This window comes from Erpetoichthys calabaricus, chromosome 17, assembly GCF_900747795.2.
Source record: "Erpetoichthys calabaricus chromosome 17, fErpCal1.3, whole genome shotgun sequence".
NCBI lineage: Eukaryota > Metazoa > Chordata > Cladistia > Polypteriformes > Polypteridae > Erpetoichthys > Erpetoichthys calabaricus.
In genome coordinates this window covers 75,832,266-75,852,108 of record NC_041410.2, presented here as the reverse complement: position 1 = coordinate 75,852,108, position 19,843 = coordinate 75,832,266, and the positions used below count along the sequence as shown (strand labels likewise).

The window sequence follows — 19,843 nt, the reverse complement described above, 5'->3', positions numbered from 1 at the left end:
ATTGACTTGCATATTCTGATGATCCATTTTTTATTATTACAACATTTAATTTTATTAGAGATAATCTGAGCATAACATTTTGTACTGTACTGTATAGTCTGTATAACTCATAGAATTTATCAAATGACATATACCAGCTTTCACCACCACCAGGAACATTGTGCAGCCAGAAACAACACTAGCAGTAAACTGACAATCTGGCTGCGGATGTTTTCCAATTATAAACAAGAGTGCTAATGAAGGTATTAGTTGTACATTGATTATGTAAAACTTTAGTTAATCTATTTCTTTAATCAACCCAATCTAGTTATTATGACCATAGAACATCTTTATTACAGTTGATTATGCTTTTACTGAGGACTTTAACACCTAATACCATGTCCATGTCCAATTTTTATTTGCTAATATCATATATTAGTCATTTGACACACATGTTGTATCTAGATTCAACTAAATGAGTGCGCTACATATAGTGCATCTACACTCCAGTTTACTTGTTAGTGTTATTGACATAAAAATCTGATTGCTTTAATGGTTAAGGGTATTCTTCAGCTTTAAACAATACTTGAACAACTTTAAATCTTTTGAGGAATACACAGCAGCAGAGAGACAAAAAGATTGTAACAGCCGACTCACTCTCCAAAACTGGCAGCTACACCACCAAGTTGGCAAGTTGAGGACGTTAGACCCGACAAGCCGTACTTCTTCCAAATAAACTTCCCCCAAATGATGATCAAAAATAGCCAAAATACAAGCAGTATCTAAAATAATAAAGTGAGTATATATTGATAAAGAAAGAAATTAACAAACTCCAAACAATATATATATCATACCCCAATCAACCCCGACATAACATTCAACCCCAAAACTGTCCGGCGGAAAATAACTTTGTGCTGCACTTTTTCTTTTTATTAATATACAATACAAACCCTCCCTTGACCCCACACTGAACATGAACTCAATAAGACACACAGAAAGTATGAAACACACGTAAAAGTCCAGAAGATTTAACGGAAAATGGATAATGTTTGTGAACCTGGTTCAGCTGGAAAAATTGTCCTACGGAAATTGCACAGAAGAAAATGATGGCTTGCTCCTTTAATATTAGCTAAATTACCATGTAAATCAATACATTCACAATCTCTTAGCAAACATGTTTTGTAAGAAAATAATCTTTCCCATGTATCAAAATGATGTTTGCTGCATGTGTTTTATAAAAGCTCCCAGATTTGTGAAATCATAATAATATCTGTCCTGGTTCCACACAGATTTGCCTTGGTGTCCATTTCAACGCACTGTTCGCATACTTCACATCTTAAGAGTATGCATTTTTTTTAATTAACATTTTTTTTTTTTTTTTTGCAGGCCTACCTTCAGCTCTTTCCTTGCAACTTTTGTCCTTTGCCAGTAAACATGCATTTGTGTTGCTGAATAGCTGCATCCTGGTGCAAATTTTCTTTTCTACATCAACTCATCTAGAAATCCTGGGATTTTATAATCTCAATCTTGCTCCTGATGCATCAGCAAAAATAGTAGACAGTCAAATCTGCAAAGGGATTCTGCTTCTTCTAGACAAGGCCGGACTTATATGTATCCTTTTAATGATGAGATTGACTAATAACATGCATTTCTGTACCTGAATAATTCACTTCCTCCATTCTCTGTCTCGTTCTTCATTTTCATTAATGACCTGTAGCATATGCTGCACAAGCGTGACTTGTAATGAGTGTCTTTTAATTAGTCCAACAATACTTTTCCTAAAAATTGTATATAGTTTAATTCGATTTGCTTTCTTAACATTTATGTATTTTTTTTTTACATCCACTTTTACACTGTATTCATATTGTTCCCTTCTTAACAAATCATTTTGAGAACACTTTAGTATCGATAACACATTTCTGAATGGCCAAAGATCAATTCTGCTTTTTCTCTGTGTTTTTTTTTGTGTTAGTGAATGACTACTATTAGTGCTGGGCAGTATGACCAAAATTCTATATCACGGTATTTTTCAAAATTATACCGGTTTTACGGTACTGGATGGTATTTTTTTCCCATGCATGAGTGGATATTAACCACATTTTCCATTGCAATTACTGGTTAAGAGTAACCTATTCCACTGTCATGAGAATTGTACATGGTACAAAAAAACATTTTAATGTGCACACAAGTATTAATACAGGTTTGCATGGCCCCATAAAGTGAGGGGTGGCACTAATGAAGGGAAGGAATCACATTGCATGACAGATGCAGTCAAAATATAGAGCATTTTTATTGAACAAATTTTGCAAACAACTTAAACTAAAATTTTGACAACATATTTTCAACCATCCAAAGAGGCATTTAGACTTAGTAAAATATCCAGAGGTGCTTGTCAAAAGTTGTATTGCACTGAACATGTCTTAGAAAAGGAATAAATAGTAAATATTTTTTGTAAACCACCTACACTTTGTTAACATTAATAATCTCTGTCCACTGACACGTTAAAGTGACTTTTTAAACAACTTTACTATCATTAAACTGCATAATATTTAAACTAATAAATAACAGCAATACAATAAATAATAGTGCAACTTCCAGTAATAATACTATTACTTCCAAGACTTCAAAGCCCAGTGTGCATTACACAGTACTCACCAAATTAAAATAAAACAAAAGAAGTGCAACTTGGTAATGACATCTTTACCAACTGAACCATCATTAAGGCAAACTGCATTAATGTGGACCTTGATTCAAGCCAAGCTATATACATAAATAATAAAACTGCAACTTGCATTTATAATGCTATTTGTGGTATAGCCCTACGGAAGCGTATTAGGGCCACAGTGAAGAAAAAAAAAACTATATGTCGAGATTAAAGTTGACATTTCCACCTTATTCTCATAGTTTATTTTGTCATTAAAGTGGAATGTCGTAAACTAAACTTCATCCTAAAATCAATGTTTCATTTTCTAGATTTTCTCAAATCCCTTCATAAGTTAATGTAGCACGTTAAATGCTTAGTGTTAAGTGTTCCCCGACCCAGTTGTTAATCGCTGTACGCGCTTCTTAAACTGACTTCCTCTACACTAAGAGGAGGCGCCGGCAGCGATCGCCGCACAGAGTACATTCACTTCATTATATTCCTGCTCTCTGAAAATGTAGAATGCTAAGATAAATTTTCATGATAAAATGCATTAAAGCAGGTATTAAACATGCACGGTAGTGTTGCACCCTCGCAGTAAGGGGTCCCCAGGTGTACGTTCAGTATAGAGAACTGTATTGCAGGTGTGACGAGGCTCCAAAAAACTGGATATATAAATGAGTATCGCACAGGTTTAACTTAAATATTGTTTAAATATTGAGTTTGTGATCTGGTGGTCGGAGACACGAACACAGAATTCAATGCATGTTCTTCTGAGCTGGCTTTCTTTATTGCATGCGTGCTGTCTCTGTCTGATGTACAAACCCGCAGTTCCTATCTTTCCTTTTTCTTTCTCCACATAACCAATCACCACATGATAAACGTCTTTGTGAAATTAAAACTAGTTGTAAACTTAGACCACAGAGTGTTCAGAACTTTAAAAAAATCTTTGTTATACATGTTTAATTATTCCATTCATTCAGGGTTGCGCCCATCCCAGTAAGCATTGTTTGCGAGGCAGGAGCAAATCCTGAATGTGGCGCCAGCACATAGCAGGGTGAATACGAGCAATGCATACACTAGCAGGGTTAATATAGCATAACAAAACCCCACATCCTACATGACTTTGAAAGGAAACTGAAGCACGTCGAGTAAACCCACCAGAAAAACATGCAAATTCAAAGCAAGGAACAACCGGGACCCCATTGCTGCGAGGCAGCAGTGCAACCCCCACGCCACCGTGCCCTCGCATGACTAATACATGCTTTAATGCATTTCATCATGAAAATTATATCAAGTATTTATCTTAGCATTCTAAATGTTCAGGGAGCAGGAATATCATGAAATTAATGTATTCTGTGTGCTGCCTGCACCTCTTCTTAGTGCAAGAGGAAGTCAGTTTAAGAAGCATGTAGCGATTAACATGGCTCCGGGAACACTTTACACAAAGCATTTAATGTGCTACATAACTTATGACGGAGTTTGAGAAAATCTAGTAAATTAAATATTCATTTTAAGGTGAAGTTTAGTTTATGATGCTCTACTTTAATAACAAATTACGAGAATAAAATCAACATGTCGACTTTAATCTCGTCATAAGCATCAAGATTAAAGTGGAAATGTCGAAAATAAAGTCAACATGCTGTCATACTATTACACAGTACCCAGTTACATTACACAGTATTGAAAAAAATAAAACAAGTACAACTTGGCTTGCAGTATTATCCAGTAGTACAGAAACAGTATTCACACATTTGAACATAATGGTCCACATCCGACCTTTTAAATCCAAAGTATCTCCAGACAACAGACGTGACTCCTTTTTCCAGCAAAAGTTCTTGTTTCATCATTTTCAACTTTATCGTCTGCTACAGCTTCAGTTTCGGAATGTTCTCTGTCCATTTTAACCGCGCAATACCTCCACTACCGCATGTACTCCATTGCACACCTGTTTAACGGTGTAGCAATGAAAAAGAGCCTCCGCGCGACACCGGTGTAGCAGTGAAAAGGTCAAGCTTAAACAGTTTCCCGCAGCGCCACGTTCCGAACATTGTTTAGGCAATTTAACTGGTGTTGCGGTATAAGAAAAATCCATATCATAACAAAAATAAAAAATGGTTTTCGGTATGAACCGGTATACCGCCCAGCACTAACTACTATATAATCAAAGCTATTTTAAATTATAGCTAATAAAGCTACACACTGTGATTGTGAAGTATTTGTAGAATTATTTTGTTGCTTAGTTTTTAAATTCAGTTATTTAAATTTCATCTAATGCGTTTCCTTTCACGATATACTGCCACTTTGATTTGGTTTGGTTTGGTTCAAGTTGTTTAAAGATAACACTTTTTCAGGTTTTCCATGAATAAACGGGCAATATTCTTCTGTATCCTATTTCACAAGGGGAACTTTATCTTGTGATGAGTTACATACACAAAGAATGTTTTGTGGGAGGAGGTCTAGCAATTTCTAAATTTGATAGCTTTTGTTCACCTGCACATGCTATTTTGAATAGAGTGTTTCAAAGACCTTCAAGATAATGGATTAACAACCATTTTAAACAAATTTTGCATTTTGGTTATTAGGCATGGACTTTTTTTTACATACCTGCAGCATAAGTGTTATTATCACTTGTGCCCATTTTATTTTCCTAAAGCGGCTGTATTTTAATAATAATGTTTGTTTTTAACATCTCCCTAAAATGCAAGCTTGCAGCATATGACACGCTGTAATAAATCTTTAACATTCTCCTCTAAGACCTATATAGTACTACTGATGGGAAACATCTTGCCAGTGTGAACTTGGTGTTAAGTCGGATTAATCCAGAAGAAGATGAATACAAGTTATCTTCGTTCATGCTGCTCAGAGTGTCACACAGTTTAATCACAGTTGCTGCAATTACTTGCTGTGGCTTTGCTGTCTCTGTTAACTTAAACAAATACTTCAGGTAACATAGTTTCTTTTCCACTTGAACTAGTTGCATGAGAGTTTAGATTATATACTGTGCTAATAAAATACAAAGATGATCCCACAGGTGAGCTTTAATCTCAAACTTATTATTAATCTGAACAAATACTTTTGCTTTACTTGGGACTTAATTATTTTTTCCAGAGAACATCCACAGGATTTGCTGTGTAGGCATGTACAAGAGCAACTGCCTCTGAAGAGAGACATAGCCCTTGATGAGGACAGCTTAGAGAGTACTACCTATAGTGAGATTGCACTTGGGCTCCCATTCAAAACAGAAAGGTAAGCCAGAATACATGGTGAGAGACAGGAGGTTTGCTTTCAATTTGTTCAGGTTGAAGTAGAGTGGTTTTTACTTAAATGGGCCTTTAAATAGAAAATTATTCATAGTCTTCTGATTTGTAGATTCTTTTGCTTTATTTTCAGTTTCATTTAGTAACAGCTGGCTAAAATGTATTTTCATAGGGTATTATTTCACAATCTACTGGTAATTTCATTTGATTCAATTTCAAAAATTCAAATTTTGTTTGTAGTTAATGCTTTTTAAGATTTTTCAAGAGTAAATAGGCAATGTTTCTTCTTCTTTACACTTTTTAGTAAAATGTAATGTAAAATCTGGTATATAGAAATTCTTGAATCAACAGCAAATGAGGGTTTACCGGATACCAATGATTCCCACTTATATTCTCATTCTCATTTGTCGCCTGTTCTGTACACTGAGTATTGCTCTTTGGTTCCCTTGGTGCAATACTTTCTTTGTAAAGCTTTTTGTGGCACATAGAACAAGAACACAAAATTATTCTTGTGAATCTGTGCCTTCTTCAAGGTCCTGGGAAGCAAGATTGTCTACTTTGTGCAGTAAGGTGGCTCCTGCTCCAGTTTGTACCACTAAAGTATTCACTCCTTGGTATCATCATCTTCCATATATTCATCTAAGAGAAACTATCAATCCGACTCGAACTTCCTCATTTGCCTCCTTCCTGAAGACTTTTATCTGTGTCCAAAGCCATGGTGGGCAGAACCCAACTGGAGAATTTAGTGATATGGCTAATAGTCAAAGCCTGTCTGTCATGCATTTTAAGGACTATAAAGAACATACACCCATTGCAGTTTCTGCATCAGAATTTTCTGTTTTTGTACTTTTCATTTCCAATGATAAATCTCGAGTAACTGTGGCAGTTTGGGACCTGCTGGCCAATGAAGTTGCATATCATCCTCTTGGTGATTACTGTGTGACAGTTGAGTCTAGTGAGGAGGAGCAGCTTTGTATTATTCTAAAAGGTAGGGACACTTGATACTTTCTCTTTTACCATAAATTTAATATAATTTAGAGATGTTTGTGCATAGTAGCACAGCAGAGGTATACCAGTTGTGGGTTAGACAGCAAATATTCTCTGGATCTTTCTTAGAGTCAGGATTGTCCATGATCCTTTTTGGCTTAACACAAGAGGAGCTGCTGAACAGGCTAATCATCTATGGAAGTGCTGGAACCGTTGATTCACTATGCCATCTGAATGGCTGGGGAAGGTGTTCCATTCCCATCCCTGCCTTAGAGGTATGTGTTTTTTTCCCTGAACTACTGTATTTTACTGAAACTTTATGTAGTCCTAATTGCATTGTTGAGTTTTTGCAATTGTCATTTTTGTCGGCTCCACTTGGACAGTCTATTTCAAAAAAAAAAATTAAAGTTTGTTGCTAGGGATAGTGAATTGTAATCATATATTTGTTTGATTAGTTTCTACTGTAGGACTCATAAAGAAGAGCACAGGAAAATTAGTGTGAGAAAGTTAATGCCTGTTTTTTGTAGTGTCTTTTCTAAATAATTAGGAAAACAATGTAGTATTAAGAAATATAATTCAGATATCTGTTACCCATCTTTGGTATTTCCCTTACAAAGTAGTCATCACTGCTCTGTAAAAATAAAAAGTTTAAAAGTAAATGAGAAGGATTACTGTTATTTAGAAAAAACAAAGAGCTATATCAATGAAATACTGGTGTATTTTGGAAAATACAGTTAAACTTCAATTTAAAGTTCCTTTTTTTGTGCCATCACTTTTTTGACATTAATTGTGTGAGTGATACAAGTTGTCTACCAGAGGGTACAGAGATATCTATGTTGAATGTGCCCTGCATGTGCAAAATGAGTGAAAACTGTGCAGAAGACGGTCAGACACGTGACGTACTAGATGGATGCAGGTTGTTGTTCAGTTTAACGTAATTTTAGTTCAGGACATCTGCCAATTTTTCATGTTATGATGGCAAGGAATAGAAATAAAAAATGATAAAGCTAACTGTTGCTTTGAGCATGATATGGGTGATGTTGTATTTCAGTCTTCCTTTGCTTTCTTTGACTGATGGGATGTTTATCATATGCTTTGAAGTGCAAGGTGTTATTTGCTGCCCAGGTAATATGAGACATAGTTGCTTTCTTTAGTGCAAAGTTTAGGTGCAGTAATGGATGAAAGTTTGCTAATGCTGTAGCATGTGTAGAATTGGCATAGTTTAGGTAAGATTTTATTTTAAATATTGTGAAAGATAGAGGCACTGTCGACCCCTTGAACCCTCAGACCATACGTCAGACACCAGATAAAAGTCCAAAATGAATATTTATTATAATAATAAAGTGCACAAAGCACCCACCACTCCACTATACTCATAAATAAACAAATCAATAACTATCCTCCACACTCCCAGACGCGTTGCCACCCTTCCACCCAGCTCAGCTCAACATCTGGGATTTCCCACAATCCTTTTATAGTCCTTGACCCGGAAGTGGTTCTGTCCCTCAGTCCATATGACTTTCTATCACTTCTGGGTCAGGTAAAAACTTCTCCTTTTCTTCAGCCCGGAAGTATTCATTTCTTCTGTTCCCGTGACTTGGAAATACTTCCGGGCTATACGGAAAGCATAAATCCCTGGGCCTCCCTGCAGCGACTCCTGGCAGCCCCCATGGTATCCATCAGGGCTGTGAAGAAAAACTCCAAGGTCCATGATTCCCTGCTGGCATTCGGGGCACCTCCATGCTGCAAGGAGGGCTCCATCTGGCGGCTTGGAGGTGTTGGCTGGAATATATGGCCGGCAATCCCTCACAATATGTATATACACTTAATAGTTTTAATGAATGTATATCACAGTATTTTGAAATTTCAGTTTCAGGATTGAAATGTATTATGCAGCTACATTTGCAGATCAAGGGTCACATTCCATGTAGTTTCAAACTAGTATATAAATGCTGTGTGAATATTCATAAAAGAGATTGTTTCATATGGCCAGTGCCCTATCTTTGACTTATTTCCATGCTGAACAGAAAATAAATGGGAGTGAACAAAATCAAACTTAGGCAGCCGAGCCAAAGTTAAGTTCTTTTGCTCACTTAACTGATTTCAGTTTTAAATGTAAGTGCTCCTATTGCAACGGGCTCACTTCACTTCAACACAATTAGAAGTGAAAGTCATTTCATGCTTAAAATTCATTCTTTTATTTCATTGAGAAACAATAGGCGTAATCACATTCCTGCCACCAGGCTCAAAAAAGCCAAATGCCCGATGTCTGTACACAGTTAGAAAAGGAAAGCTGAATCAATAAACCTCTGCTTGTTTTAAGCATGTGATGATGAAGGTGAAAATGATAGTATGATTCATTTTAATGAACTGCATATACACTTTGAGGTGTGCAGTTCTGAGAATCAGGTAATTTTTGATGCTTTGAGAGCTGCATAATTGGGATTATCATTCAGAAGCACTTTATTTTGTGAATCCCTCCAGTTCAAATGACCATTACAAACACTTATTTTATCTCATCTTAATAGAGTGAACCACAAAATCTCCCAAAACATTTAAAAACCTTGCATGATTTACAGTTTTAAATCGTTTGTGAGTCCTCACACACTCCACATCATCTTATTTTCTGAAGTATGAATTTCTGGTCAACTGTAGTACATATGTTAATTGGTTTAAGCAAAATCTTAAACAAAATGTGACTGTCTTGCTTAACCTAATCTCAGGTATATCGAGTTATAAAGGTATCCCATCAAAAACTCTGGCTACATGGCATAAACATATAAAAAGATAAATAACAATAATTAACAAGAAGAAAATGAATTGTAATCCAATATGTAAACAAGAATTAAAAAAATAAAAAAATTAAAAGTCTAAATAAAACACTAATTACCTTGAGCAAGGTTTCATAATTCAAAGAGCCAAAATTTCACAAATCCATGGTCTTAGAGTAAATCAAAAGTGCCAATCTAAACAAAACAAGTTGGTCAAAAAGACTGCAAAAAACCCATACAAGCAAGCGAGCAGAGGTTCACAGCAGAATGACACCATGATTTGTGTGGAGAGATTGGGGTGAGGTGATCTGGAATCTGTCGCATTTGTTCTGTAACCTTCCATTTCCTCCTCCTTTATTATCAGATGAATATGTGGACTTTCCTCTTCTGGGTCATCTCTTGACCTCATTTTCATCAACAGTCTGTTTAAGGTCAAACCTATCTAGTTTCCACTCACTTGTCTGCTAAAGTTTGTAATTTATAACTGAATAATGGCAATTTCTCAGCCCCCTGTGCTGTACTGGCAAAACATACAAACCTACATTATTAGTTATTTATTAAAAAAAAACACACACAGAGTTTTTATTTGTCCATAGATTACAGTATACCTTATCTTTAGAAGTGCCATGTTATTAGTTTAGAACTAGACCTATTTCATCATCTGACTTCTCCACATGTTCTTTGACTGTTCTATGAATTTCTGGGGGTGAAGTTCCTCTCCATGATTCTTTCCTCTTCATTCCTTTGTCCCCCAAGTCCTTCTTCTCCTCCTGGGATTTTCTTCATCTTGCAGTTTGCAAGCCTTCATTCCATAATCCTGTTCTTTCTGAACTCTTTGTGTCCCAGCTCAACAACTCTTCCTGATCAACTACCCAAAACCTGCTTCATGCTGTACAGTTAGTCTGGACCTTGGTAGAGGATGTTCAATGATGAAATTTCTCCATTCCATCCCTTTCTAACTTTTGTCTTCCCTCTTCTGCTGTTTTTCTTCTCCAGCATATATGGGTGCACTAGTTCTCCATTTAACTTCATATTTGTTTTTTTCCCTCTTTATTGCTGTTTTGAGCATGATATTCCAAAAAAACAATGCTTTTGTTGCATTCTTATCTAATTTACTCCTTTTTAATTCAGCCCAGTGGAAAACCTATGGAACATTAGAAATAAGTATGTATAGAAAGCTGGAAAAGTTCTACTGAGCCTTGAACAGTACATTTTGCGTCAATCTTGTTCTGCATTTGTATTCTCCTTTTGAGTATTTTATTAAGGTTTGTATTTTTGAGTGACGCTACTTTGGCATGTTTTTCACTCTATCTAAACATTTTGATTAGAGTTGAATTGAATTGATTTGATTTTTGATTAACACATTGAATGGTTATGAAAAGCTCTTACAGTATTTAACCTCAAAGATAAGTACATACATGCTTCAGATTGAAAAAAAGGCCCACTAACCAATTAGAGAGTATTCTTTGAGTCTTATTATGGCTTATGCCTCTCTTGGACCATTTTTGTCTGAGTTGCACAAAGTGAGAAAACAGAATAGATAATTAGCGTTTGGCTGTCTTTCTTTTCCAATCTTTTTTGTCTTGATTTCCTTATGAATGTTGGCCATCATCATTCTTGAGACGTCTGACAACATTACTAGTCTGACTTAAATTACTTGTGACTGATTTCATTTATCAGCTTTGCTATTTTGTTTTGTAAATTTTATCATTATGCTGAATTAAATGTCTACCATTTTTTGCTTTCTAGCTATCAATTAATGTACCTCTTCTACTATCTGTGTTTTTTCTGAGAAATGAAAGCTTAAATACACATTAAAAATACTGTATGACCTTCCTTAAGGACTGTAATATAAAACTTAAAAATGGAAAGAAATGAAAACTCCCAGGACAAGAATGCAACAATTTCTATCAAAATTTTATTAACAGTGTACTTAAAAATGGTTATAATTTATTTAGTTGTATCATAAAACAGTTGCACATCCTGTACTGATTTTTTGTTTTTTTAAATAAGAGTAGATTACTTGCAATACTATGAGATGACTTTTGTCATAAATAACAACAGAACTCATAGTTACATGTATAGAGTTACGTGAAATCATTATTATGAAAGGTACATTTGCACTCACAAAGCCCCTCTTTTGCAAGATTATTTGTTTTCATTTGGCCGAGGAAGGAAAACTTTCTGTTGTGTTTTATTTCTAAAAATGCATTATTTTTTCTAATAACGGTTAATGGGTTTTGCTCTTAATTTATCTTTATTAGCAGAGGTTTTGGGGGTCTTTTCTCTATATAATGTTTTGCGTAATTAAACTACAGTAATTTATGCCATAGGTTTTGAATATTTGTAGTGCGCATTTTATCTGAAATGCCTTTATTTTTCAGGCGGGTCTGAAGAATCGTCAGCTGGACACAGTTGACTTCTTTCTGAAAAGTAAAAAGAACATCCTCAGCACATCCGTTACGTATAGTGTGCCAGAGTCTTCTTTGAACTCCTCTTATGTGCAACTGGAAAGTAGGTATCTAATGAGATGTATAGTAGTCATTGAAGTATAGATAGATACATACTTTATTAATCCCCAAGGGGAAATTCACAATGGGGTATTTGAAAAATCGGCACGATTTAAATGTGTAAATATGAGTGAATTCAGGTCATTTTGAGAGAGTGGATGAATTGATACTAATACCTACAAGTATTAGGGTTAAATAATTTATTAGTGATTAAGGAAACACATCACTTTTATTCAGAAATGAGCAAAATGTTAGCACATATACCTCCATATTATCATTAAGGATAACATAGCACCAGGTACTTCAATTTTGTCTCTTATGTTTAAAAATGTACTGTACATTTTGCATTAAGAATGAATGAATGAATGGGTGCTCTTATTATATTTTCACCTCCGTAAGTTTTGGGACATAACAAATATTTATTTTGTACACAAATACTGTCATTCTTATTTAAGGTGGAGTGAGTAATACAAGACCAAAGTATAGAATGTGAAGTTTTATTTTTGACTAATCTTTCATCTTTTTGCTTTCAGCTTTTACAGTACTGGGTTGTGCACACATAAAAGTAGTGGAACAATTTGACTATGGGTATACAGCCTCAGGTTCTAGTGGTACTTTGTTGACTATTATTTTTTGTTTTTTGGAAACTGTACTGCAGATCATGATTCTGCCAGGTGCACATTTACAGATATCTTTAAGCTTAGTTTCTGGAATAATAAAAGTGCAACTAGAAACACAGCACAGAAGTATTACATAGCAATATCAAAAAATACAAATATCTTGAGAATAAAGTAACAATTGTTGCATTTAGTATTCAATAAAAACCAGATCAATCAAAGAAAGCAAAGGTGGTTGTTGATAATCTTATTATCAAAACCGTGAATAAAAAACTTTATATCTAGTAGGCAAGGGAGTACACATTTCAGAAATAAAGTTATTAAAAAATGTTTTCAATTTTCAAAATCCACATAAATAGTAATATGTATCACATTCATGAAAGTGGTAAGTACAGAGCTTCTGCCAAGAGCTTAATGGCAGCAGCAAAATGGAAAATTGAACCTCAATCATGAAACCACTTTTAACGAGGAACTCTAAGGGCTTGTTTATACTTCACGCTCAAAACGCTTACGCACACGCATCATGACTGCCACACATTCCCAACGTTCATTTGATGCGTCCTCTGAGCATGTCCTCAGAAATTAATGCAACGCGTGTGTGAGTTGCAATATGTTGGGGGACGCAGTGTGATAAAAGTCGGAATGTGATGTCAGAGTCTCTGTTTACTATCTACATGTGACAGAAAGCCGCTATGCGGATCCTACAGGATCAATGTGCATGCTTCGATGTTTGATGAATGGTTCGATGTGGTGAAGCAAAATGCCAACATACAAATTCATTTGTGGTGCTTTTATATTCAAGTGTCACATATTCCCCATCGTAATGACATGCTACATTTTAAAGGTCTCTCATACCATCTTCTGTGCCGTCTTTTTTTTTTTTTTTGACACCTTAACAACAGTATCAGAATGTATGGCAGCGTATTTGAGCCACATAGAAAAAAATTAAGGATATGGTGAAAAAGGTGTATTTTTTGATTAAGGTGGATGTTTCGGCTTTAATCTCGAAATGTCCACTTTAACCCCTTAGTTTACTTTATCATTAAAGTAGACCGTCGTGAACGTCATCTTAAAACTGACCCAGTTGTTAATCGCTGCGTGCTTCTGGGGCTTCCTCCTGACCTGACATCAGCAATTGCCACACAGAACACATTACATTTATAAAATTCCAGCTCTCTGCCCATTTAGAATCCTTGGATTTCTACTTGATATCACTTTCACGATGAAGTGCATTAAAGCATGTATGTAACATTTTACAGATGTCGTTAATTTCATTTAAATAATGAATACTGATAATAATTACACATGTTGTGACACCACGGTCTGCCTCTCAGGGAGTCACGTCCCTTCTGTTCCTTACCTGGAGTTTGCATGTTTTCCACAGTGTGCTCCAGTTTCCTTCCAAAGACATAAAGGATTGGGGATTTGGTGACGCTAAAATGACACTAGTGCATGTGTGTGCTTGTGTTCACCTTGCAATAATCTGATGCCCCGTCCAGAGATTGTTTCTGTCACTCGCCCGATGCTTGCAGGAATGGGTGCATCCCTGGATTGATGGATTTAATCATTAAACATCCTTTTCAATGAGGCACACTTCAATTCCACCCGGGGGGGGGGGGGGTAAACGTTAACATTATTCAAAGTTATTGTCTGTTATACCTGCATTTTTATTACTGTTTAATTTAATATTGTTTTTGTATCAGTATGCTGCTGCTGGAGTATGTGACTTTCCCCTTGGGATTAATAAAGTTATCCTATCTATCGATCGATCAATATTGCGTCAAGGTGTCTTCACAATTTAATGGGTGTTTCAGGTAATTCACAACACAGTGAAGCCGAACCTGTTCTCACTGTGACATCTGGCACTGCCACCTGGTGGAATCTTCCATATTTATGTAAAGTATGCGCACAAGTGTGAACAGTACAATGCTTGCGTAACAGTAGCGTCCGCTGGAGCATGCGTGGCGTGAAGTATAAACCTGGTCTAAGAGCCAGCAGTTCATCTGAGAGAATAAATTCATGCTATGCATAAGCTATGAATCCTTGGCAAATCATCATTACATTGTCCTAGCTATTGTAAAAGACTGAGAGCGGAATGGGAAAGTGACACTGTAGCATCCGCAGCTCCAGCAGTAGTAGGTGATGGTAAGATAATTGGTGTTTGGTCTTAAGGCTGTATCCAAACTTAACCTAACAAAGAGACTTAAGTATAGGACTAATGTGATCATAGGTTTTATTGTATATAGTGTTTTCTGCAACATTTTGAGTAAGTTTTGTCACCATGCTATAAATAATATTATTACATGGCAGACACCTTCACTCGGAGTGACTTATCAGATAAATGTATATTACAGTTGTTTACTTATTTCATTAGTTAGTGCAGCCTTGAGATTTAAATTTCTAATCTCCCTACCCATCAGTTGCTTACAGTATTTAATAATAATAATAATTCATTACATTTATGTAGCGCTTTTCTCAGTACTCAAAGTGCTATCCACACAGGGAGGAACCGGGAAGCGAACCCACAATCTTCCACAGTCTCCTTACTGCAAAGCAGCAGCACTACCACTGCGCCACCTGTGTATTTGGCCTTTCTTTGTCAGTATGAGATCTATTACTTGCCTAGTTTCTTGGGCTTGGAGAAAAATGAAAGGAAATGATTGGACCTGTTAGAGTTAAATAATGTCATATAAAAACCAAGATCCAGGCCTTTAGTGACCTCTTCGGTACAGCCATCAGCAGTGTGTCTGTCTGTGGAGATAGTGTCAACTTTGTTGTGAGGTTTGCTTTCCTCGGTAGTGACATTCATGTCTCTACCCTATGAAGTCAGCCAGCAGATTGGAAGAGCATGGGGGATCAAAAGGTTACTGGAAAAGGGTGTTTGGATCTCCCGATATCTAAGCAAAAGGAAGAAGGGCCAAATCTTTAGAGTCCTGGTACGTCCTGTTTTGCTATATAGTAAATGATATCAGGTGACCTGAGACGACGACTGGACTCCTTTGCTACTGTGTCTCTTCAGAGAATCCTTGGGTACCACTGGTTTGACTTTGTGTTGAATGTGTGGTTCCTCACGGAGTCCCAAATGAGGCACATCACCTGCATTGTGAGGGAGAATCAATTACGGCACTACGGCCATGTGGTGCGATTCCCAGAGGGTGATCGGTCTATCAGGATCCTCATTGTTGAGGACCAGAGTGGCTGGTCCAGGCCAAGGGGACTGTCACATAACACATGGCTGTGGCAGATAGATGGTCATTGCCGGAGGGTGGGACTGGACCGCTTGTCTGCATGGGGAGTTGCCAAAAAGGATCCCGAGCTGTTTCATCGTGTGGTGGGTGTGGTAACACTCTGTGTCTTGGGATATTGGAAGGTATTTACAAATAAATTTTTGTTAGATTTTAACATGAAAAACAAATGATAGTGTAAAGTTGCTTTTTGTAAAGGTGTAATAGATAATTAATACAGAATTCAATTTTGCAACGACTGTTTTTGGATTTTTGCAGATGTTAAGAGTCTAACACCAGCTCTCAACTTGCTCTCATCTGCCATCAAAGACAATGATTCTGAGGCTCAGAGCAAACAATTCTCTGAACAACTGCTCAACATTACTCTCTCATTTCTTAATAAGCAAGTTCGTGAGATTATTGAGAAAACTCAAGGTAAATCTTTCCTCACACAGGATAAGTGGACCTTAACTAATAATTGTAGATTATATAAAATTCTTCTGGCATTTATGAGAAAATTGTAGCATTAAGAGACCAACAATGCCTTAATTTTTTCAATGTATATAGAGTATTAGTATTTTAAAATTGCTGTATGAGATTGTATAAATGGGATTTTTAATTTAATAAGCAGTCAAAGTGCATTTCAAAACCATTTTGGATGCTGGCCAGTTTTCATTGCTGGTTCTGTAAGACATATTAAGGGAAACTGATGAGAAATTTAGTGGATCTTTGTCCAAGAGTTGAAACATATTAAGCAACTTGGAGGGGAGCAGATGGACCTGTTTAGCTGCTTCCAAAAACCTGCTGATCATAAGTACTGGGGTAAGGGAAACTCAAGCAGTAGATAAACTAGGATTTCTAACAACAAATAGAGATTCAGACACTTCACTTTATAGAGTCATAGATGTGGAATGGACAAGTTGTTTTATCATACACATCTTCTTATATAATATGCTACTGTGGCTGTCCGTTTGTCTCTCCAGGATTTTAAATCACCTGTAGCTCACAAACCATTTGACCTATTGACCTGAAATGTGGTACACGTATACTACGTGACCTCTACTATCCGCTTTTGGGGAGATGAAGGACCTCCAAGGTCAAAGGTCAACACAGGAAGGTCAACGTCAAAAATCAAATAACCTGTAGCCTGATATTTGGTACACATATACTATGCAGAAACTCTGCACTACAGCTTTATATTAAAAAAGCAAAGAGTTCTGGAATTATTACTTTTTTTATTTTTATTTTATTTTATTGTAGAATCAACTCTTTGCAGTGGGCAGCAGGGCAGCTGTGTGGTGCATGCGTACGGGTGCCGTTCTCATCCCTACCACCTTTGCAGTCACTTCACTTCACCTATCTCTTCATATCTTAAATCATTGTACACATATATGTTCAACGAAGTATGGTCAAGTGTATTCATTGCACGTTATTGTGCAGTGTGCCGTTTTGTCTAGTATGATAATAATAAATAAATTAAGCAAATAAATGGTGATAATAGGGAACAGATGGCTTTTATTGTTCAAAACATGCCATTTTCCTTTGCCCATAGTTATTTCTGTGTGCACTAATAAAAATGTTTTTTTCTCATAATTGCCTGTCTCGGTCATTGACACTGAATATCTAAATCCTTAGAAAATGTGGGTAACAAGATATGTTTTAATATTTTCCTTAGAACTGGATGATCACATGCAGCAGTGCATTGACATTTTAAGCAGCTACATTTCTGATCTTCGCACTTTCATGAAGAAGTTTCCTAGGTTTTCAAGTGGTGAACCAGGCGTCTGTGACTCTGATGATGGTGAAAACCTTATCACCCAATGTAACCAGAGATGGAAATCTCTTCCTTTACATGTAAATAAAAGTATTTTTTATAATATTCTTTAATAAACCCTAATTATGTTGGAGTGTTTTTATTGTTTCAATTTTGCTGTCTTTGAGTAAGGAAAATTCTATTTCCAACACTTTTGCTTGCATAATCCTAGAATATCCCTGGACATTTGAATGTTTAGTATATGTCTTCTCTGTTTCTTTGTGAGGATTAACAAATGTTAACAAAGGCCTGCTATCCAACAAATCTGGAACTGTTTGAAGCAGAACTAAAATGAAATAATGAAAAATACTAATATAGAGTTTTCTTTTATGAGGAATTTATGTTTAAACTATGAAGATAATATGTTAATTATTTGTTTTCCTTCTAAATCTACTGAACAGACAAGTATTATCAAAACATTGGTAGTGAACTCTGTTTATACATTTGTAAATGCCTCTACTTGCCACCTTCCAAGGCTGAAGTGGTTTTATTTAAATGGGCTAGTTCAGAAAGATTCTTGGAACCCAGTAAATTTGTGAGCTGCTAAACTTGCATTCTTTTTGGTTAAGAAAAAAATAATAAATTGATTATCTATGTTCAAGTGATCATTTCTGAAAATTAGCAAGCTGAATTGATAATCTAACTTGCTAAATTTAAGTTTATCTCTAAGACTTCCTTCCTCCCCATTGTTTTGTGAAATTGTCCTGTCATTACCTACTTGTAATACAACAGGTAAAACTTTAGAATGCAATGCATTGCTTGTATTTATTCTGTAATAATTTATTATCATCAAGGATATCATGCTTTACAGCCAGTATTGCCTGAAAAATACCTAATTTCTAAAAAGTGTTGTTATAATATTGATAATATGTGATGAAAGTTATATAAATCTGTTATACTATATTTTGTTATTATACCATTATGCAGTTCATAATATTAAAGTGTGTTTCCAAAAAAAATGTTATTACTTTATAAAAGAATGTTTTGTTGCTACTACAAGGTACTGCGTGTGATAATGACACTCAAATATGAATTATGCAATAATGACTGATAATGCAGTCTTGATTTTTCTATATTTCTGACTTTTTTTTTGGTCAGTTTGGGATTCTCATAAGCATTTTTCAGGCAGTTCAGTGTAGTGCTAAAGGAATAAACAGTAATTTTGCAACCAACCTCTTTTTTAGGATTTTATTCAAGATGCTATCATGAGTAACCAGATCCCATTGGCTCAGGCTTATTTGAGACATCACCATGACCCTGCTCATTGTCTTGATAAGCTTCTGAAGATAGGCCTTAACTTGGTCTTTGAGCATCTTCAACAGAGGAAGGTGACAGAAGCAGGAAGGCTCTTGAGAAATATGGTAGGTAATCTAGTGTTTCTAGTTTGCTGTTGTATTGCCATGTTGTATTGTTTAACATGGAATGCAAGAACTGTATTCTTCATTCTCTCTAGTGTGAAATGTTTATTTTCTTCTACATTCTTAATATTGATTTTTCTTTAGCAATCTTCACAAAATTCCTAGACTCCTTGAACTATGGAGTCTAGGTTATAGAGCGTACACTCTACAGCAGTGCAGCTCATTACCCAACTTGTGATGTCTGTAAATAAGGGATACTGCTTACAAATGCTGTTTTGAGTATTTCCCATTTCTGAAATATTCTGTTTCAATATACTTAATATTTTTGTATTTTAAAATTATTTTGATTATCTGCAGAATGGAGGGCATAGGAAGGTTTGCTATGTTTTCATGAACTATATAGGTATGCTGGAATAAAAGTGTACAGTGTGACTGACCTCTTTTTGAATTATGAATTGCACGTTGTGCAACTTAGTTTTCCCAAAGCTAAAGGTGCTTTTTATCATATTGATAACCAACTCTGTTCTTTTTAATTGAAGAACAAATTACAGCAACATGAGTCTTGGTTCAAGTATATTTTATTCCATTTTCTGATTTACATCTTCTTGACTGTCCCTTTCAGTCCACTATAAATAGTGTAATAGTCCAGAAATAATAAATGTATTTGAATAGCTGACATATAT

The 19,843-nt window shown here is 35.7% G+C and overlaps 1 protein-coding gene across 2 annotated transcripts in view; it reads left to right on the top strand.

The window, feature by feature from the left end:
* The window catches only part of spg11 (SPG11 vesicle trafficking associated, spatacsin), a 95,863-nt gene that overhangs the window by 8,503 nt on the left and 67,517 nt on the right, over window positions 1–19,843 (top strand). For both annotated transcript variants that reach the window (XM_028823616.2, XM_028823615.2), the window contains exons 3-11: window positions 1,366–1,590; window positions 5,378–5,567; window positions 5,732–5,869; window positions 6,414–6,868; window positions 6,997–7,142; window positions 12,023–12,152; window positions 16,269–16,424; window positions 17,665–17,843; window positions 18,987–19,163. In XM_028823616.2, the coding sequence (XP_028679449.2) occupies window positions 1,366–1,590; window positions 5,378–5,567; window positions 5,732–5,869; window positions 6,414–6,868; window positions 6,997–7,142; window positions 12,023–12,152; window positions 16,269–16,424; window positions 17,665–17,843; window positions 18,987–19,163 (1,796 nt within the window). The remainder of the gene's footprint in view (window positions 1–1,365; window positions 1,591–5,377; window positions 5,568–5,731; window positions 5,870–6,413; window positions 6,869–6,996; window positions 7,143–12,022; window positions 12,153–16,268; window positions 16,425–17,664; window positions 17,844–18,986; window positions 19,164–19,843) is intronic.